Source organism: Palaemon carinicauda, chromosome 39 (assembly GCF_036898095.1).
Source record: "Palaemon carinicauda isolate YSFRI2023 chromosome 39, ASM3689809v2, whole genome shotgun sequence".
NCBI classification, from domain to species: domain Eukaryota; kingdom Metazoa; phylum Arthropoda; class Malacostraca; order Decapoda; family Palaemonidae; genus Palaemon; species Palaemon carinicauda.
In genome coordinates, this window is record NC_090763.1 from 27,484,992 (window position 1) to 27,502,140 (window position 17,149).

The window sequence follows — 17,149 nt, forward strand, 5'->3', positions numbered from 1 at the left end:
TGTCTACCATTGAGAAATGGAAGAATTGATTAAACAAGAAGGATGTATATCTAACTACATAAAAGTTGATTAAATAAATGGTTGCAATTTTCATCAACTAATAACTATAAGATGGTTATAACAGCAAACGTCCAAGTTACCATGAGGTTAATCTATTCAAACAGATGCATAGCTTCAGAAACGCAACATTCATCAAGTGAATTATGTTCCGGGTAATAGGGGTAAATAGAAGGTGCCTCTGACCAGGTATAGTAATCTTCATGGGCATCAAGATACTGGAATACCTATTAGATATTCAGTCCTCTAGTCACTTATTTGGCTTCATTGCTACCCACTGCACCTCGTATCAAGCTGCCAAGGTCTGGTTCAAGTTACCAAACTATGGGACTTGATGTAAAGTTATTAGTCCTATGTCCGATCCGGTATAATCGTATGGTCTTCCAAAATAGAAAATACATTTAACCAGTTTAAAGGCCGTTCAAGAATGGCAGAGGCAAGGGACAGTGACATTGCCCTATAGAGTGACCTTATTTCTATGATTAGCGCCCAAAGCCCCCTTTCTACCAAACCTAGGACCAAGGAGGACCAGGCAATGGCTGCTGATGACTCAAAAGATAGAACTATAGGCTCCCCCAAACCCCCATCCTTATCTCACAAAGATGTTGAGGTTGCAGCGGCCAAAGGAACTAACGAGTTTGAGCGGGACTCGATCCCTAGGCAAGGACGCTACCACTACCATCTATATGAACTCTTAAGATACTTGCCCATGAGATAGTCAGTGTTCTGGAGGTCAACAGCCATGAGGTCATCCTTGTTCCAGACATAGGCTGCAGAAACGCCCATCTTCTCCTTCTCCTCCAGCCAGGAGTGTATGAGGTTAACGCCATCACTTCGGTATCCTGCGGAGCCATCCTCCACGTCTGGTTCCTCTCGAGGTCGGAAACTGCGACGTCCTCCTCCCAGAACGACCTACATTTAAATGTAAGAAGTGTTGATATATATTTCTATATGGGGAATGAATGGAAGAACAACAAAATTTATTTACATGGAGCAAAGAAATATGATTTGTATAGGAGGAAGGACAACTATCAAAGTGAAAATTAAGAAGCAAAGGATTTTACAGACCTTTCTACAGGCAACTAATATATATATATACATATAAAAAAAAACACCGAAAGAAAGGAAAATGATAAGAAAATGAGAATACCTAAAAATGAAGAGCAAGGAAGTAATACAAACTATCAAAAAAAAGAAAGAAAAAAAAAATGATAAAAAAAGATTTTTTTTTCTCCGCATCTCACCTTGAGGTGTTTTCCAGTTTCTCCGTATACTAGCTGTTCAGCGATGTCGTCACAAGTGTTCGGGTCCTGGTAATCGTCTAATATCTGGTTGGAAGTAAGAGAGATGAAATGGAAAACAGGCGAATCAAATTGAAATGAAATTCTATGTAGCATTTAGATTTTTCGACATACTTTGTCTATTTTCCTCTTTGAAACATCAAATCAGAATATTTCCAATCATAGAATATAACCATCGTTGTATAATTTTGTTTTATTTTAAATAATTACATTTAAACTAATTTTTTTTCTAACAATAAATACAACTGAGGATCTATTTCTTCTCGATATGGTTTTCTATTTCAAACAAAATGCAATTATCTTTTATCTGTATTTAGAATAAATGAGTGGGTGATAATAATAATAATGATAAAAGTAATGTTAATAATAATAATGATGATGATACTAATCGAGTGTATATGTGAAAAGTTTTTAGTAAGAATAACTGTATATGGTCTTTGTATACCTAAAAAAAAGCTTATGACAACATTCGACAAAGAGACAATGAATAATTGATGGAAATGTATGATATATAGAATAGACGATACATTGTTGAGATCGAATAAAAGGTTTTATAATGGATGCAAAACATGTATAAGTGTGTGTAAGCGGGGCAGTGGCTAGTTTGGTTTGGAATTTAAGACTTTCTCTCTCTCTCTCTCTCTCTCTCTCTCTCTCTCTCTCTCTCTCTCTCTCTCTCTCTCTCTCTCTCTCTCTCTCTCTCTCATAGCTATCCTTCATTCTTATGGATGAGTGAACTGGGAGATCAGAGAAAGGACAGTAGAGGCAGAAGAGAAACTGTAAAAACTGGTTAAAATGTTTGAAAATTTTCACATAAGAGTGAATAATGGGAAAAAACTAATGCAATGAAAGTAAATGCAAACCAGGAAGGTAAAGATTGGTAGCATGGGGGAGGGAAGGATCAAAGTATAATTATTTGAGAGTAGAAATATCTGATGATGGGAAGGCGAGAGAAAGGGTGATCACAAAGCAGGCGAAACAAGAGGGGTAGTAGGAAGTGTGCAAAAGGTTAGCAAGAGAATTGTATTTTTTATCGGCCCAAGGTAAGGTGGAATAGCTGAACCCACTCTTTAGTATGGAGGTGACATATGGACAAATATGGACTAAGGGGTGAAGCTGTTAAATAAACTTTCTTACAGTTATACAAGTGGTGTTTACTGCACAGGGGGTATTATTATTATTATTATTATTATTATTATTATTATTAGGTAAGCTACAATCCTAGTTGGAAAAACAGGATTTTATAAGCCTGAAGGCTCCAGCAAGAGAAGTAGGCCACTGAGGAAAGGAAATAAGGAAATATATAAACTATACAGGCTATAACCATGATGCAGCCGTTAGAAGGCTGAATACAGCAGTGACTTGTGTTTTCATTTTTCTAGAGCCAACCCGTAGCTAAGATTAACGACTAAATTTTGAACACATTAATGGTAATACTTACGTGATCGTCATCCTCCCATTTTCTATCGGCTACATGGGCGTACACACCCGCAGGGGTGGCGTGGGTCACCCTAGTGGTTGTGACAAGGCCGGCGGACCTCCCAGCATCCTGTGGGTCAGGAAATTAATCGTCAAGAATGGTGGATCATATAAATCAGATGTATTGTATATGACTCTCTCTCTCTCTCTCTCTCTCTCTCTCTCTCTCTCTCTCTCTCTCTCTCTCTCTACTGTATATATATATACATACATATATATATATGGATACATACTTTATATATAGGCCTATTTGCACTATTCTCCCCCCCCACTCTCTCTCTCTCTCTCTCTCTCTCTCTCTCTCTCTCTCTCTCTCTCTCTCTCTCTCTCTCTAGATCCATACAAGTATTTGTAGAACTTTATTGTTGAAATATATATTACCAAGAACCACTGGGCAATGGAAGGTGTGTGGATAGATGGGTCATTTTGTGTAGAACAGTTCTCATAGATGCCGTTGACATCGAGTCCAATGATTGCCTGATTTGTCTTCACCCCCGACAGGTAAGCCGTGGCACTGGCGGCGCTGTCTGTGACTATGTCTTCAGTATTGTAGGTCTGTTGGATCAGAAAATGTGTGAAATTAATAGAAATACTACTACTACTACTACTACTACTACTACTACTACTACTACTACTTCTCAAAAGTAATTGAATGATTAATTTCACCTGTAGTTATTAAAACATCTCTAATCGTTTCCATCATGCCTCTAAGGAAGTTTTATAACCATACTGATTATATACGAATATACTGTATATACATACATACACACTTTATATGTATGTATATATATTGCATATATATAAGCATATATATACATATTTATATATATAAATTATACATATATATATACACACATATATATATATATATATATATATATATATATATATATATATCTACCAGCTATATCACATGATAAAATAATTAATTTTAACTTCTTTGTTGAGAAAGAGTTTAAAACATAAATGACACTTACTAAATAGCATATACACGTATACACTCATATACATATATAAATATATATATATATATATATATATATATATATATATATATATATATATATATATATGTATATACATAAATATATACATATATATAAATATATATATATATATAAATATATATATATATATATATATATATATATAGTCCTCAGCCATGTACGCCTGGGACTTCCAACTTTCCTAGTGCCTTGTGGAGCCCAACTGAACGTTTGGTGAACTAATCTCTCTTGGGGAGTGCGAAGAACATGACCAAACCATCCCCATCTACTCCTCATCATGATCTCATCCACATATGGCACTCGAGTAATCTCTCGTATAGTTTCATTTCTAATCCTGTCCTGCCATTCACCTCCCAATATCCTTGACTGGTTTGTTCTCAAATCTACTAAAGCTATTGGAGATTATTTCATTGTCATACAATTACTCATGTCCATAGAGTAACACCTATCTCACTAAACTGATATATAGTCTGATTTTCATTTGTAATTTGATCTCCAAAATTTACTCAACCTAGCTAAACTCTAATTCTAAAGGCCCTGTATTGGAGATCATAGTTCCTAAATGCATAAATGATTCTACCCCATTAATCCTTTCTCCTTCCAATGATATTTAATCTTCCATTGCATACTCCGTTCTCATCATCTGTCTTTTTACTATTTATCTTCAGCCCAACCGCGTGTGTTTCATGCATTCTGGTAAGCAAGCATTGCAAATCCTGTGGTTTTCTGCTAACAAGGACAGCATTATCAGCACACTCTACGTCTGCTAAATTCTTATAACCAATCCAGTATAATCCTTCTCCACCACATCTGACTGTTCTACACATTACAAAATCCATGAGGAGGATAAACAACAAAGGTGACAACACATTCCCTGGGAGTACTCCGCTGTTCACTGGAAATTCATTTGATAAGATTCCATTGACATTAACTTAGCATTTGCTATGCTCATGAACAGACGTAATCAAATATACATATTTATGAGGAATTCCATAATAACACAACTCTCCACAAAATTGGTCGGTGCACACTGTCAAGGGCTTTTTTCATAGCCCACAAAAGCCATCAAAACTGGATTTCTATGTTCTACGCATTGCTGTACAACATGTCTCAAAATGAAAATTGGGTCAGTGCAACTTCTACCTTTTCTAAATCCTGCTTGTTCATCTCTCAGCTTTGCATGAATCTTACTCTCCGGACTCTTTAGAATTAGCATACTATATATTTTTATAACATCTGACGTAAGTGTTATGCCTCTGTAATTATTACAATCAGTCAGGCCTCCTTTGTTTTGCTATTTTCACCAACACCCCTAACTCCCATTCAACAGGGTTTGCCTCTTCATGCCACATTCCACAAAATAATCTTGTAAGTAATCTGGGAGTCACTTCATTTTCACCCAGTATCATCTCGGCAATTATTCCACCATATCCAGAGGCTTTCGATCTTTTTAGTTTTTTGAGGATTGCTTCGACTTTAAACACACTGAATTCATTCATGGGCACATCAAGGTCTTCATCAGCTTCAGGTATATCAATCAAATTATTCTCTTCATATCTCCTATTCATAACCTCACTAAAGTGTTCCATCTGTGTATGTATGTATATATATATATATATATATATATATATATATATATATATATATATATACATATATACCTAAGCCTTGTATGAAAAATACGTAGATGTATATGTTTTATACAGTGAGATAAATGACCTTAAGAGTAGTATGCCTGTTATAAATTGTTGTGCGCGAACACTGAACTCTGTTATAGGTGACGTGTTGTAAGCTTAATGGTGAGAGTATATTTCCATCAATGTGGAGATTTCCACAAAATCTAACAATGCAGCATATTGACAAAGCAACATTGCATTTACTTGATCTGAGGGGTAAGCAGTACCACTCGAGCGATCACGAGAACAAGTTACTCGTCTGAAGAGTATCAGGCTGTGTAAAGTGTATTCATGAACCTTTTTATGATAAAGTGGAAAAACCCATGTTTCAATGTCTCATTATCCCTTGACATAGAATCTAATTGGTGTCATGTGAAACAATACGTCTGCTTGCATATGCTGTGAGCTAAGTTGTTCTTTAAGCTGGTAAAATTAAAGTTCAAGATTCCTAGATATGCGAGGACTAACATAGCAGACACTGCTGTTACGGGAGATAAAAATGAAGGAGCAGTTGGTTATAGTGATGTCGATGAAGACTATAGACGAGAGCAATGAATGCAGGACTTGGAAAATAAGTTATATAACCTAGCCGAGTTAATAGACAGATTATTAGTTGAACGAAAAGAGGATCAGCGCGCAACTACAGCATATCTGACGTACATAATTATTATTATCATTTACTAAGCTGCAACTTTAGTTGGAAAAGCAGGATGCTATAACGCCAGGGGCTCCAAGAGGGAAAATAGCCCTGTGAGGAAAGGAAACAAGGAAAAAATTAATTGTTTCAAGAACAGCAACAATACTAAAATAAATATTTCCTATGTAAACTATAAAAACTAACAAAACAAGAGGAGGAGAAACAAGAGAGAACAGTGTGCCCGAGTGTACCTTCAAGCAAAAGAACTCTAACCCAAGGCAGTGGAAGACCATGGTACAGAGGTTATGGCACTACCCAAGACTAGAGAACAATGGTTTGATTTTGGAGTGTCCTACTCCTAGAAAAGCTGCTTACCATAGCTAAAGAGTCCCTTCTACTCTTACCAAGTGGAAAGTAGCCACTGACCGATTACAGTGCAGAGAGATGAAAATTTTTTTGGTAATTTTAGTGTTGTCAGGTGTATGAGGACATAGGAGAATATGGAAAGAATAGGCCAGACTATTTGGTGTATGTATAGGCAAACGGAAAATGAACCGTAACCTGAGAGAATGAGCCAATCTAGTACTGTCTGGCCAGTCAAAAGACCCTATAACTCTCTAGCAGTAGTATCTCAATGGATGACTGGTGCTCTGGCCAACTTACTACTTCAAGCTCAAACTCACACGAGTAAAAGCACACATGCACAGCCGAGTGAAGATACTCAAAACGTCGTAGTTCAAAAATTGACAGAACTCCAGGCAATTGTTAGGCCTTTTGATGATCAACGGCCTAATGAAGGGTTTCAATTGATCAAAGTGCTTGTAAGAGACTTTGAAGTAGCGACATATGAGTGGTTAATTAGTAATTAGATTGCTGAAAGATGCTCTGGCAATGGAGGTAATGTGTTGGCCAAAAGACAGTTTAAGAAGTTATAATGAAATAAAAAGACATTTAATTGAAAAATACCCCTTACTCGATGCAAGAAAAGAGGATATGAAAGAAAACTACCAACCAAAAATTCGAGAGAGTGCGTCAGTTCTCAGTTTTGTAACTCGTATTTTTCTAGATTGTGATTCATTTGCTACACGGAGTGCCAATCTCCCAGAAGGTGATAAAAAAGCAATTGCCTGAAAACATAATTACAGATTAGTAAACCCGTATTTATGTGGGTATTTGTTTGAAGAAAATTGCTTGTTAGCAGATATAGTGATGGTCATACACAACATTCTGGACAGTTTGCCAGAAGAAAAAATTATGGGGAATAACTGCCCCGATTCTGGAAAGGTGGCAGCCATGAGAACATATGCAATGAGGGGCAGCCACCATCCCCGAAACCGGGGAAGGGGAGAACGAAATCAGCAGGTGAGAAGATTCTTCAGATGTTGGCAGTGTGGGAGAGAGGGGCACCAATGAGTGAAGGATCCCCCCGCTGTTACACTTGTCAGGCCTACGGTCATATATCTCGAGAGTGCCATGCAAGAAACGCCGAGGGTGGGCTGGCTGTGTCACACGCACACCAACCACCGCCCGACATCCAAGGAAAAGGAAACAGAAGAAGGGGGAGACGAGAAAGATCAATAACCTCTGCGTGGCAGCAGAAGCAGCACCCGAGGCAGCGGTGAGAGTGACTACGATGGATTCGATGGAGCAGGCACTGGGCCCTCCCTTGGTACCCCCAACCTCACCCCCACAGCACAAGGGACAGTAGCAGGGGGCAGCGATATTGCAAGCGAGGTCATTAGCCAGTGTCAGGATCGTAATGGGCTGCTCGGAATTTTAGCAGTCAGGATTGACCTACCAGGTAAGTACATTCAAGCGCTGATCAACACAGGAGCCAGCGTTTCGCTTCTTGAACAAGGAATATCCTCAAACCTACCACAGTCAGCGGGATCACACCAGGAGGAAATAAATTACAGGCAAGGCATACAACAATCGTCAACTTTAAGGTTGGATCTGTGAAGTTTACACATAATTTTTTTGTTTTGCCCACCTTGGGAATTCCAGGAATTGAGGCTATACTTGGTTTGGATTTTATAATGAATAATCAAATATACGGTACATTTGCAGGGAAAAAGATGGAATAATAGTAAAAGCAGGAGGGTGGATTATCCTGATAGAAAGTCATGAGAGTGAAAGTGCTTGTGCGGGAAGGGAGAGACAAGTAGGTAAGGTAACAGCTGTACCTGAAAGAGGAGAAGTCTTGCCTCCCCATACACCTACAAGCATATCTGTGACCCTGTGTCAGCCTCTCCCGGAGGGAACCAAGGTCATAGTTAAACCCCATGACAAATGGGCACACGTAGTCTTAGAGGGCTTGTCAGAAATAAAAAATTTGTCAAATAAAAGACTTGTGTTAGTAAGTGAATCTGAGTGTGAATTGGAGTTATATGAAATTACTAATAACTGGATCTTGGGAGCCACAACTCCAGCCCGCACAGACGAATGCACTCAGAACTTAATCATGCAAGTGCGAAAACTATGTCCGTCTGAATATCAACCTGTAGTTAGTAACATTTTTAATAGCTATTCCAATGTAATTGCAATTAGAGATAAGCCACCTGGGAAGATTGATCAATTTCCCTTTAGCACTGAAACTGGGCAGGCGGAGCCGATCAGGTCAACGCCTTATAAGATACCCATTCATTTCCAGGGATATAGAAAGGGAAATTAGTAAATTAAGGGAACAAGGGATTATTGAGGAGAGCAAATTCCCCTGGGCTTCTCCAATTGTAGCTGTTAGGAAAAAGGATGGCTCGGTGTTGATTATAGGAAGTTGAATGCAGTCACTAAGGATAATGCATTCCCATTGCCCTTGATCGAAGAATTACTTGTGGAGGTACGGTATAGTAAATATTTTACAACTATCCAATTTAAAATCTGGATACTATCAAATACCCATTCAGGAAGACAATACATATAAAATGGCATTTATAGCCAATGATCAACTAGTTCAGTTTAACTTGCTTCCTTTCTGTGTTAAAAATGCTCCAAGTCATTTTTCTAGGCTAGTGATGGTGGTGTTGTTTCCCTTAATTGGCCATAATGTTCTTGTTTATTTAGATGATATCAAAATTACAGGGGAAACAGCTGAAGAACAAATAACAATATTCGTAAAGTTTTAGAAGCATTGCGCCGTAATGGTATGAGAATAAATTTGTCGAAGTGCAAATTTTTCTGTAAGCAGGTATAATTTTTAGGTCATATAATAACCCCAAAAGGTATCCAACCCTGCCCCAGTAAAGTAGAAGCTACTAGAAATTTCCCCAGCCCACATACCCTTAAGGAAGTAGCTGGATTCCTTGGGCTAGCTGGGTATTACTGTAAATTCATAAGAGGTTTTGGAGAGATAGGGAGACCCTTAGATGCTTTAAAGAAACAAAAAGTAATAAATTGGGGAGTGGAAGAAGGAAGGGCCTTTAACCATTTGCAACCTGGCTTAACTAGCAATGACTTACTCGCATATCATAGATTTAATCGGCCGTTTTTAGTGACAATACATGCAAGTAGCGTAGCAATTGGTGGCGTAATTTCTCAATGAGATGATAAAGGTAGAGAGCGACCCATTTGTTTTGCTTCCAGGGCATTAAAGGTGAGGCATTGGTTATATTTCGGTTCATTTTACTAGGTTAGCTGATTGAGTTGCAAAGCGATCATCGCCCCTTACGTGATTTATTTTACAGAGGACGCTTGACGTCTAGACAAACAAGATGAACTGAAAGATTGCTAGAGTTTAACATAAAGGGGTTTGACCACATAGAAGGTAGAGCTAATAAGGTAGCTGATACCCTCTCTAGAGGTGCATTAATAGGAGTAACAACTCTGGCACATAAGAGGAATGAAGAGCGAACCCAAAGTATTGAATGTCCCCATCAAAATAGAAAACGGGATGTGAATTCATGCGAGGAGCAATAAAAAATGAGATCCACGAGAGAGAGAGAGAGAGAGAGAGAGAGAGAGAGAGAGAGAGAGAGAGAGAGAGAGAGAGAGAGAGAGAGAGAAAAATATGTGTGGGTGGCCGAGGACATACCCAGGGGTGTCCAGAATGAGTGCCCTGATGATGCAGGTGTGATTAACTTAGGAGGTTGGGACATAAAGGAAGTCCGAGAAGGACAGAAAAAAGAGGAATGTATGGAAAGAGTGCGAGTAGTGATTAAAGGGGAATCAGAGAGTTATCTATCATTTCTGAATGTGCCTCGTAAGAATTTTTTTTACAGAGAATAATATCTTACATTGTGCTTACGAGAAAAGGGGAAGGGAATTTTGTGCACGGATAGTTCTTCATCCCTCTTTAATTAATCGAGCCATCCACATAGTACATGCAAGCCCGTATACAGGGCATTTGGGGATTGATAGTACATTAAGGAGAGCACGTGAACCCTTCTTCTGGTTAGGAATGAAAAATATAGAAAAATATATAATATGTTGTCATGCTTGTAACTATTTCAAAGAAAATAAACACACTGTACCAGAAGCCGGAAAGCAGCCTGCGATTCCTATCGAATTTTATAAGGTACATATGGATGTGGTAGGACCATTTCCTACTGGTATAACACAACATAAGTATATATGTGTATTTGTGGATGCATTTACTCGGTACACTCATACTTACCCAATGTTGGATAAATCAACAAATTCATTAGCCCAGGCGCTGTGCTCTTTCATTACTAGGTTTGGTTGCCCGAAAATTTTGATAAGTGATAATGATCTCGAGTTTATAAATAAGGTGGTGAAATCGGTCACGGACGATGAAAATTGAGCACTTTTCGGTAACCTCATATAGGCCTTCAGCTGATGGCTAAGTGGAATCGCATAATAGGGAAGTGGTGCAAATTTTACGCTACTAAGTGGCTGATGGCCCCCTTCATTGGCACGCCATGCTTCCTTCAGCTGAGATAGTTTTGAACATTGCATATAATGCCTAGCTCAGGGACACGCCTTTCTTTTCAGTGTAAGGATAATACAGTCCTGATTAATTCGCAACAATTACCAAATTATTCAACTGAGCAATACCGTGTCTATTTACTAAATCTCTTAAAGAGAGTAATGAACACTATTGAAAGGTTTTTGAGAAGAACTAATGAAAAACACAGCTCAAAGTATGATGGTCGGTTCAAAACTACACCGGTAAAAGTATTTGTGGGGGATCGTGTGTATTTGAAATGATTACAATCTAGGAAATACAAACTATAGCCAGCGTGCTTGGGTCCGTACCGAGTAAAGATGGTTAAATCTAACACTGTAGTGATACAAAGCATTATTAGTGGCGCAGTGTCTGAACATCATCAGGCATGTGGGCATGTGGTTCCGGAAGAGGTAGTTCCCAAAAGTGTCAATCAGGGTGAACCTCCTTACCCCTGCATACGCGACATTCCTCAAGTTGATGAGGAGGAATATTTTATTTTTTATTTTTGCTATTGTTGTTGTTTGAACAGACCTCATTTTTTTTTCTTTTGACGTGTTCTAAACAAACTTGATGATAACAATGTGTTATGTGGGTGCTTAATGTAGAAGTGAAGTGTTGTGATAATTTTGCCGAGTGTAGCAATACGTATGGCATACTGCTGAGTGAACATAAAAGCAAACAGAGAGAGGTTAAACAGATCAGGTGTGATCCGTCAGGCGGATGCTGTATTATTGATGTATTTATATGACTCCTGGTTGCTGGGACCGGGGCGGTTCCTGAAGGGCAAGAAGTTACGGAATTAAAGTTCATCAATATCATTATCATCTCATGTTATGCAAGGTTAGATTTCGCAGTCGTCTCTATCTTGAGCTTTTAATTCAATACTTCTTCAATCATCATCTCCTACTTCGTGCTTCATAGTCCTCAGCCATGTAGGCCTTGGTCTTCCAACTTTTCTAGTGCCTTGTGGAGCCCAGCTGAACGTTTAGTGATCTAATCTCTCTTGGGGAGTCAGAAGACCATGCCCAAACCATCTCCACCTACCACTCATCATGATCTCATCCTCGTATGGTACTCGAGTAATCTCCCTTATAGTTTCACTTCTAATCCTGTCCTGCCATTTAACTCCCAATATCCTTCTGATGGCTTTGTTCTCAAATCTACTAAATCAATTTAAGATTGTTTCATTGTCATACAATGACTCATGCCCATAGAGTAACACCAATCTCATTGAACGGATATATAGTCTGATTTTTATATGTAATTTCAAACGATTGGATTTCCAAATTTTACTTAACCTAGCAATTGTCTGATTTGCCTTTTTTCAATCTTTCACAAAACTTTAATGCTAAAGACCCTGTATTAGAGATCATAGTTCCTAAATACTTGAATGATTATAGCCTCCAGGAAAGGCAGTGTTAGGGGATGTGTAGATGTGAATAGCTCAAGATACTTAGAGTTATGATAGAAGGGAGGGAAGCTGAATGATTTTCTTTGGAAAATAAATGTATTGTAGTAGTCATTTTGAAAATGGCGAAACAGTGGTGGTGAGTTGTGTTGCGAAATTGTACCGTAAACCCGAACAAGTAAAATTGAGGGATGATGGAATATCTATCTATTCCTAGTCATTTCCCACCTGAAAGGACCGTATTGCCCGCAACCAGAGGGAGGTTATTGATGAAGATGTGTAATACCCATATTGATATAATTATTTGTTTACTTTGGTTATTCCGCATTATAGTTGCAGAGATCATAAGAAGAAATAAGTGAAATTATTTTATATTATATTGTGTACATTTTTTTCATGTAATTTTTAATCTTATATTCTTTGTGTGGAATATGTCTATTTTTGGGGGGGAATTTCTATCTACATATTTTATGTTGCATTTCTGTCTAGCACATGCCATGCCCAATTCCGGGTCGGAGTGTCCTCCATATATCATAGACTAGAGAGGGCGAGTGCCCACCTGCCCCCGGAGTTAATGTACTAATACTTGTAGATGTGTTTTATACAGTAAGATTAATGACCCTTTTAAGAGCACTACGACTGTCATAAATTATTGTGTGCGAACACTGAACTCTGTTATCGGTGACGTGTGTTAAGGTCTGATAGGTGACGTCTTGTAAGCCTAATGGTGATAGCATATTTCCATCACAGTGGAGATTTCCACAAAATCTAACAATTTAGCATATTGACATAGCAACATTGCATTTCACTGCTCCGAAGGGTAAGCAGTACCACTTGAGCGATCACAAGAACAAGGTACTCGTCTGAAGAGTATCGGGCTGTGTAAAGTATATTCACGAACCTTTTTGTAATAAAGTGGAAAAACCCATGTTCCAATGTCTCATTATCTGTCGACATGGGACATATATATATATATATATATATATATATATATATATATATATATATGTATGTATATATATATACACACACACACACATATATATATATATATATATGTATATATATACATACATACATATATATATATATATATATATATATATATATATATATATTTATATATATTCTAGCAGTAGCATTATATGATACAATAATTTAATCTAACGGCTTCATTAAGAGCGAGTTTGTACCATAAATGACGTATTTGCTTGATAATTCTTTACCTTCTATAAATATCCGGTATGCTGACTTTATACCTTTTTCTTATTCTAGAATAAAGTATTGTTTCTTAATATAAAAGCTTACTTTTTCCAATAGCTATTTTCTTACTGAGGCATCGTGACCTGACCTTACTAAGGGCGGCGAAGTCGAATTCCTCCCAGGACAGTGTCTCCCTCTCGAACTTGCCCGTCTTGCTCCCCTTCAGGATCCTGGCGGCCGTGACGGTGCTGAGGGACATCCCGTCGCCCAGAAAGAAGATGACGTTCTTGGCCTGCTTCTCCCGAAGCTTGATTCCAAGCTGCTTCGTCAGGGCCTCTTGGGCGTCCTTTATCCAGAAATCTTTGTCTGGAAAAGGGAAAAACATCTCATTGTGATTTTACACTTAAATGGGTATTTATTTATGTCTAATCTTCACAATGCTAGTTGTTGGTTATTCAGAATATCTAGAATTTATATATAGGTGAGAAGAATAGCATGGCCATTGAATATTAAGAATATTTGTCTAGAGATAATGATAGTTATTGATAAGTCAATTTCTCGGTGTTGGTCAATTATATATATATATATATATATATATATATATATATATATATATATATATATATATATATATATATATATATATATATATATATACATATATATGTATGTATGTGTGCGTATGTATATTATAGGTAGTAGGTTGGCCAGGGCACTAGCCACCCGTTGAGATACTACCGCTAGAGAGTTATGGGGTCCTTTGACTGGCCAGACAGTACTACATAGGATCCTTCTCTCTGGTTACTGTTCACTTTCCCTTTGCCTATATATACACAAAATAGTCTGGCATATTGTTTAAAGATCTTCCTCTGTCCTCATACACCTGACAACACTGAGATTACCATACAATTCTTTTTCACCCAAAGGGTTAACTACTGCACTGTAATTGTTCAGTGGCAGCTTTCCTTTTGTTGAGGGTAGAAGAGACTCTGTAGCTATGGTAAGCTGCTCCTCTAGGAGAAGGACACTCCAAAATCAAACCATTATTCTCTAGTCTTGGGTAGTGCCATAGCCTGTGTACCTAGGTCTTCCACTGTCTTGGGTTAGAGTCCTCTTGCTTGAGGGTACACTCGGATACACTAATCAATCTCATTTCTCTTCTTCTTGTTTTGTTACAGTTTTTGTAGTTCATATAGAAAATATTTTGTTTAATGTTACTACTGTTCAAATGATATATTTATTCTTTGTTGCCGTTCCTCACTGGGCTATTTCCCTTTTGGGGCCCCTTGGCTTATAGCATACTACTTTTCTAACGAGAATTGTAGCTTAGGAAGTAAATATATATATATATATATATATATATATATATATATATATATATATATATATATATATATATATACAGTATATATACTGTATACACAGTATGATATTTAAGGAATCTAAAGGGTATATATGTTTGTAAAAGGGATTATACATATATATGCATATATATACATAGACATAGATTAAATAAATATATTATATATACATAGATTTATTTGCATATTCATATATATATATACATATTTATAGCATAGCATATGTATATAGAAATATGAATATTTCTATTTATATATATGTACATATGTAGATGCATACATATATACACATAGCATAAATTTATAAATATATGCATACGCATATATACACATATATTGTACACACATACACACACAATATATATATATATATATATATATATATATATATATATATATATATATATATGAATATATATTATTCATATGCCCTTATATAAATCCTCCAACAACAATAAAAAGTCTAAAAATACTATCTTTTAAACAAATATAGGTTATATACTCTCTGTTCGTTTCTGTCCGTATCTCTCCAGAAACTCACCTTCTTCCCTCATAACGGTGGAAGATCGAGGCCTGGGATGATAGTCATCTGTAAAGCGGAAAGATAAGGAAATTGTAGGTGTAGGTAAAACTAACATCGTGACCTATGTAAGTTTACATGATATTTCTATAAGATTTAAATCTTGAAATCAAGTTTTATTTTCCCAGCTTACTCTACAAGATTGTATAATTTCGGCTGATTTAGAATGTCATGCCTATAAATATCATGTATTCAGACAATACTAAAATATTATATATAACATTTTTCCTTCACTTAAGAAAAATACCGGGTAAAATCTCTGGCGGTTGTTTCCTCAGACAATCTCTAAATTGTTTATAAAGTTTCCAAGAAGATTAAATAATTTACTACAACACTTTCAAAAGATTATATATCTTTCTTTAAAGTCATTAATTTAAGAGAACTTCGTTTTACCTTCATGGGGTCTCAAAGATGTCTTCGCTTCTGCCTGGTGGCCCAGAGTCAACGATATGCCCAAAAGGCAAATAGCGAACAGCATCTCGCCTTCAAGAAATGTACCAACTTTTTAGACACTACCTGTTAGGAAGATGTTGAAAATAACATATATGGAATTTGACATGAAATGAATCTGAGATTGAATTTGGGGAGCATTGCATTGTTTACGACATGTATACAAAAGTGTATATATAAATATATACATATACTGTATATATATATATATATATATATATATATATATATATATATATATATACACATATATACATATATATATATATATATATATATATATACACACACATATATATATATATATATATATATATATATATATATATGCATATATATATAAATATATATACATATATATATGTATATATACACAGTATGTATATATACATATATACACATATATATGTATATATATACATATATATACACATATATACATACACACACACATATATATATATGTACATATATACACATATATATGTATATATACATATATATACACATACATACATACACACACACACACACATATATATATATATATATATATATGTGTGTGTGTGTGTGTGTGTATAAACAAAAAATAACAATTATGTATCTACTTGTCCTGTCTAAGCAGTTTGTTAACCTTCCTTCCAAAGCAAAATGTAACTGAACGTATGAACTGCCACTTCCTATATATAAGTTATCAAAGATAAAGACTAATTTACTGGGAAAAAAATATATCTCAGATTATGTAGGAGGCATCTCTTTTGAGTATGTCAAAATCCCCAAAGACCTCTGACATTAGAAAAATCGTGCATTTTCATGCATTGGCAAAAAACACAAACTAGATTCTCCCAAAGTAAACAATAATATAATATAGTTTTTTTTTTTTTATTTAGACTTGTTTGTTTTCCTTATAAATGAGTTTTTAATGAGATAAATGCGTAACCGATAAAGCAATGTACGCCCTTGGCTCTCCTTCAGCAAGATAAGAATTGAGAGATAAAGTAAAGGGAGCCGGTGCATTGGGAAAAACCACAAATGTTTGTTATTCAAACGCTACAAATCCTCCCACGGAGTACTTATGATAAAGAAA

General features: G+C 36.4%; 1 protein-coding gene across 1 annotated transcript in view; it reads right to left on the minus strand.

The window, feature by feature from the left end:
* The window catches only part of LOC137631105 (alkaline phosphatase-like), a 21,028-nt gene extending 4,205 nt beyond the window's left edge, over positions 1-16,823 (minus strand). The window contains exons 1-8 of the mRNA XM_068362748.1: positions 16,671-16,823; positions 16,006-16,128; positions 15,574-15,621; positions 13,820-14,037; positions 3,219-3,392; positions 2,800-2,907; positions 1,302-1,385; positions 765-969 (exon numbers count right to left, since the gene is read on the minus strand). Coding sequence (XP_068218849.1) covers positions 765-969; positions 1,302-1,385; positions 2,800-2,907; positions 3,219-3,392; positions 13,820-14,037; positions 15,574-15,621; positions 16,006-16,090 — 922 coding nt within the window. The 5' untranslated portion in view covers positions 16,091-16,128; positions 16,671-16,823. The remainder of the gene's footprint in view (positions 1-764; positions 970-1,301; positions 1,386-2,799; positions 2,908-3,218; positions 3,393-13,819; positions 14,038-15,573; positions 15,622-16,005; positions 16,129-16,670) is intronic.
* Between the last annotated feature and the right edge of the window lie 326 nt (positions 16,824-17,149).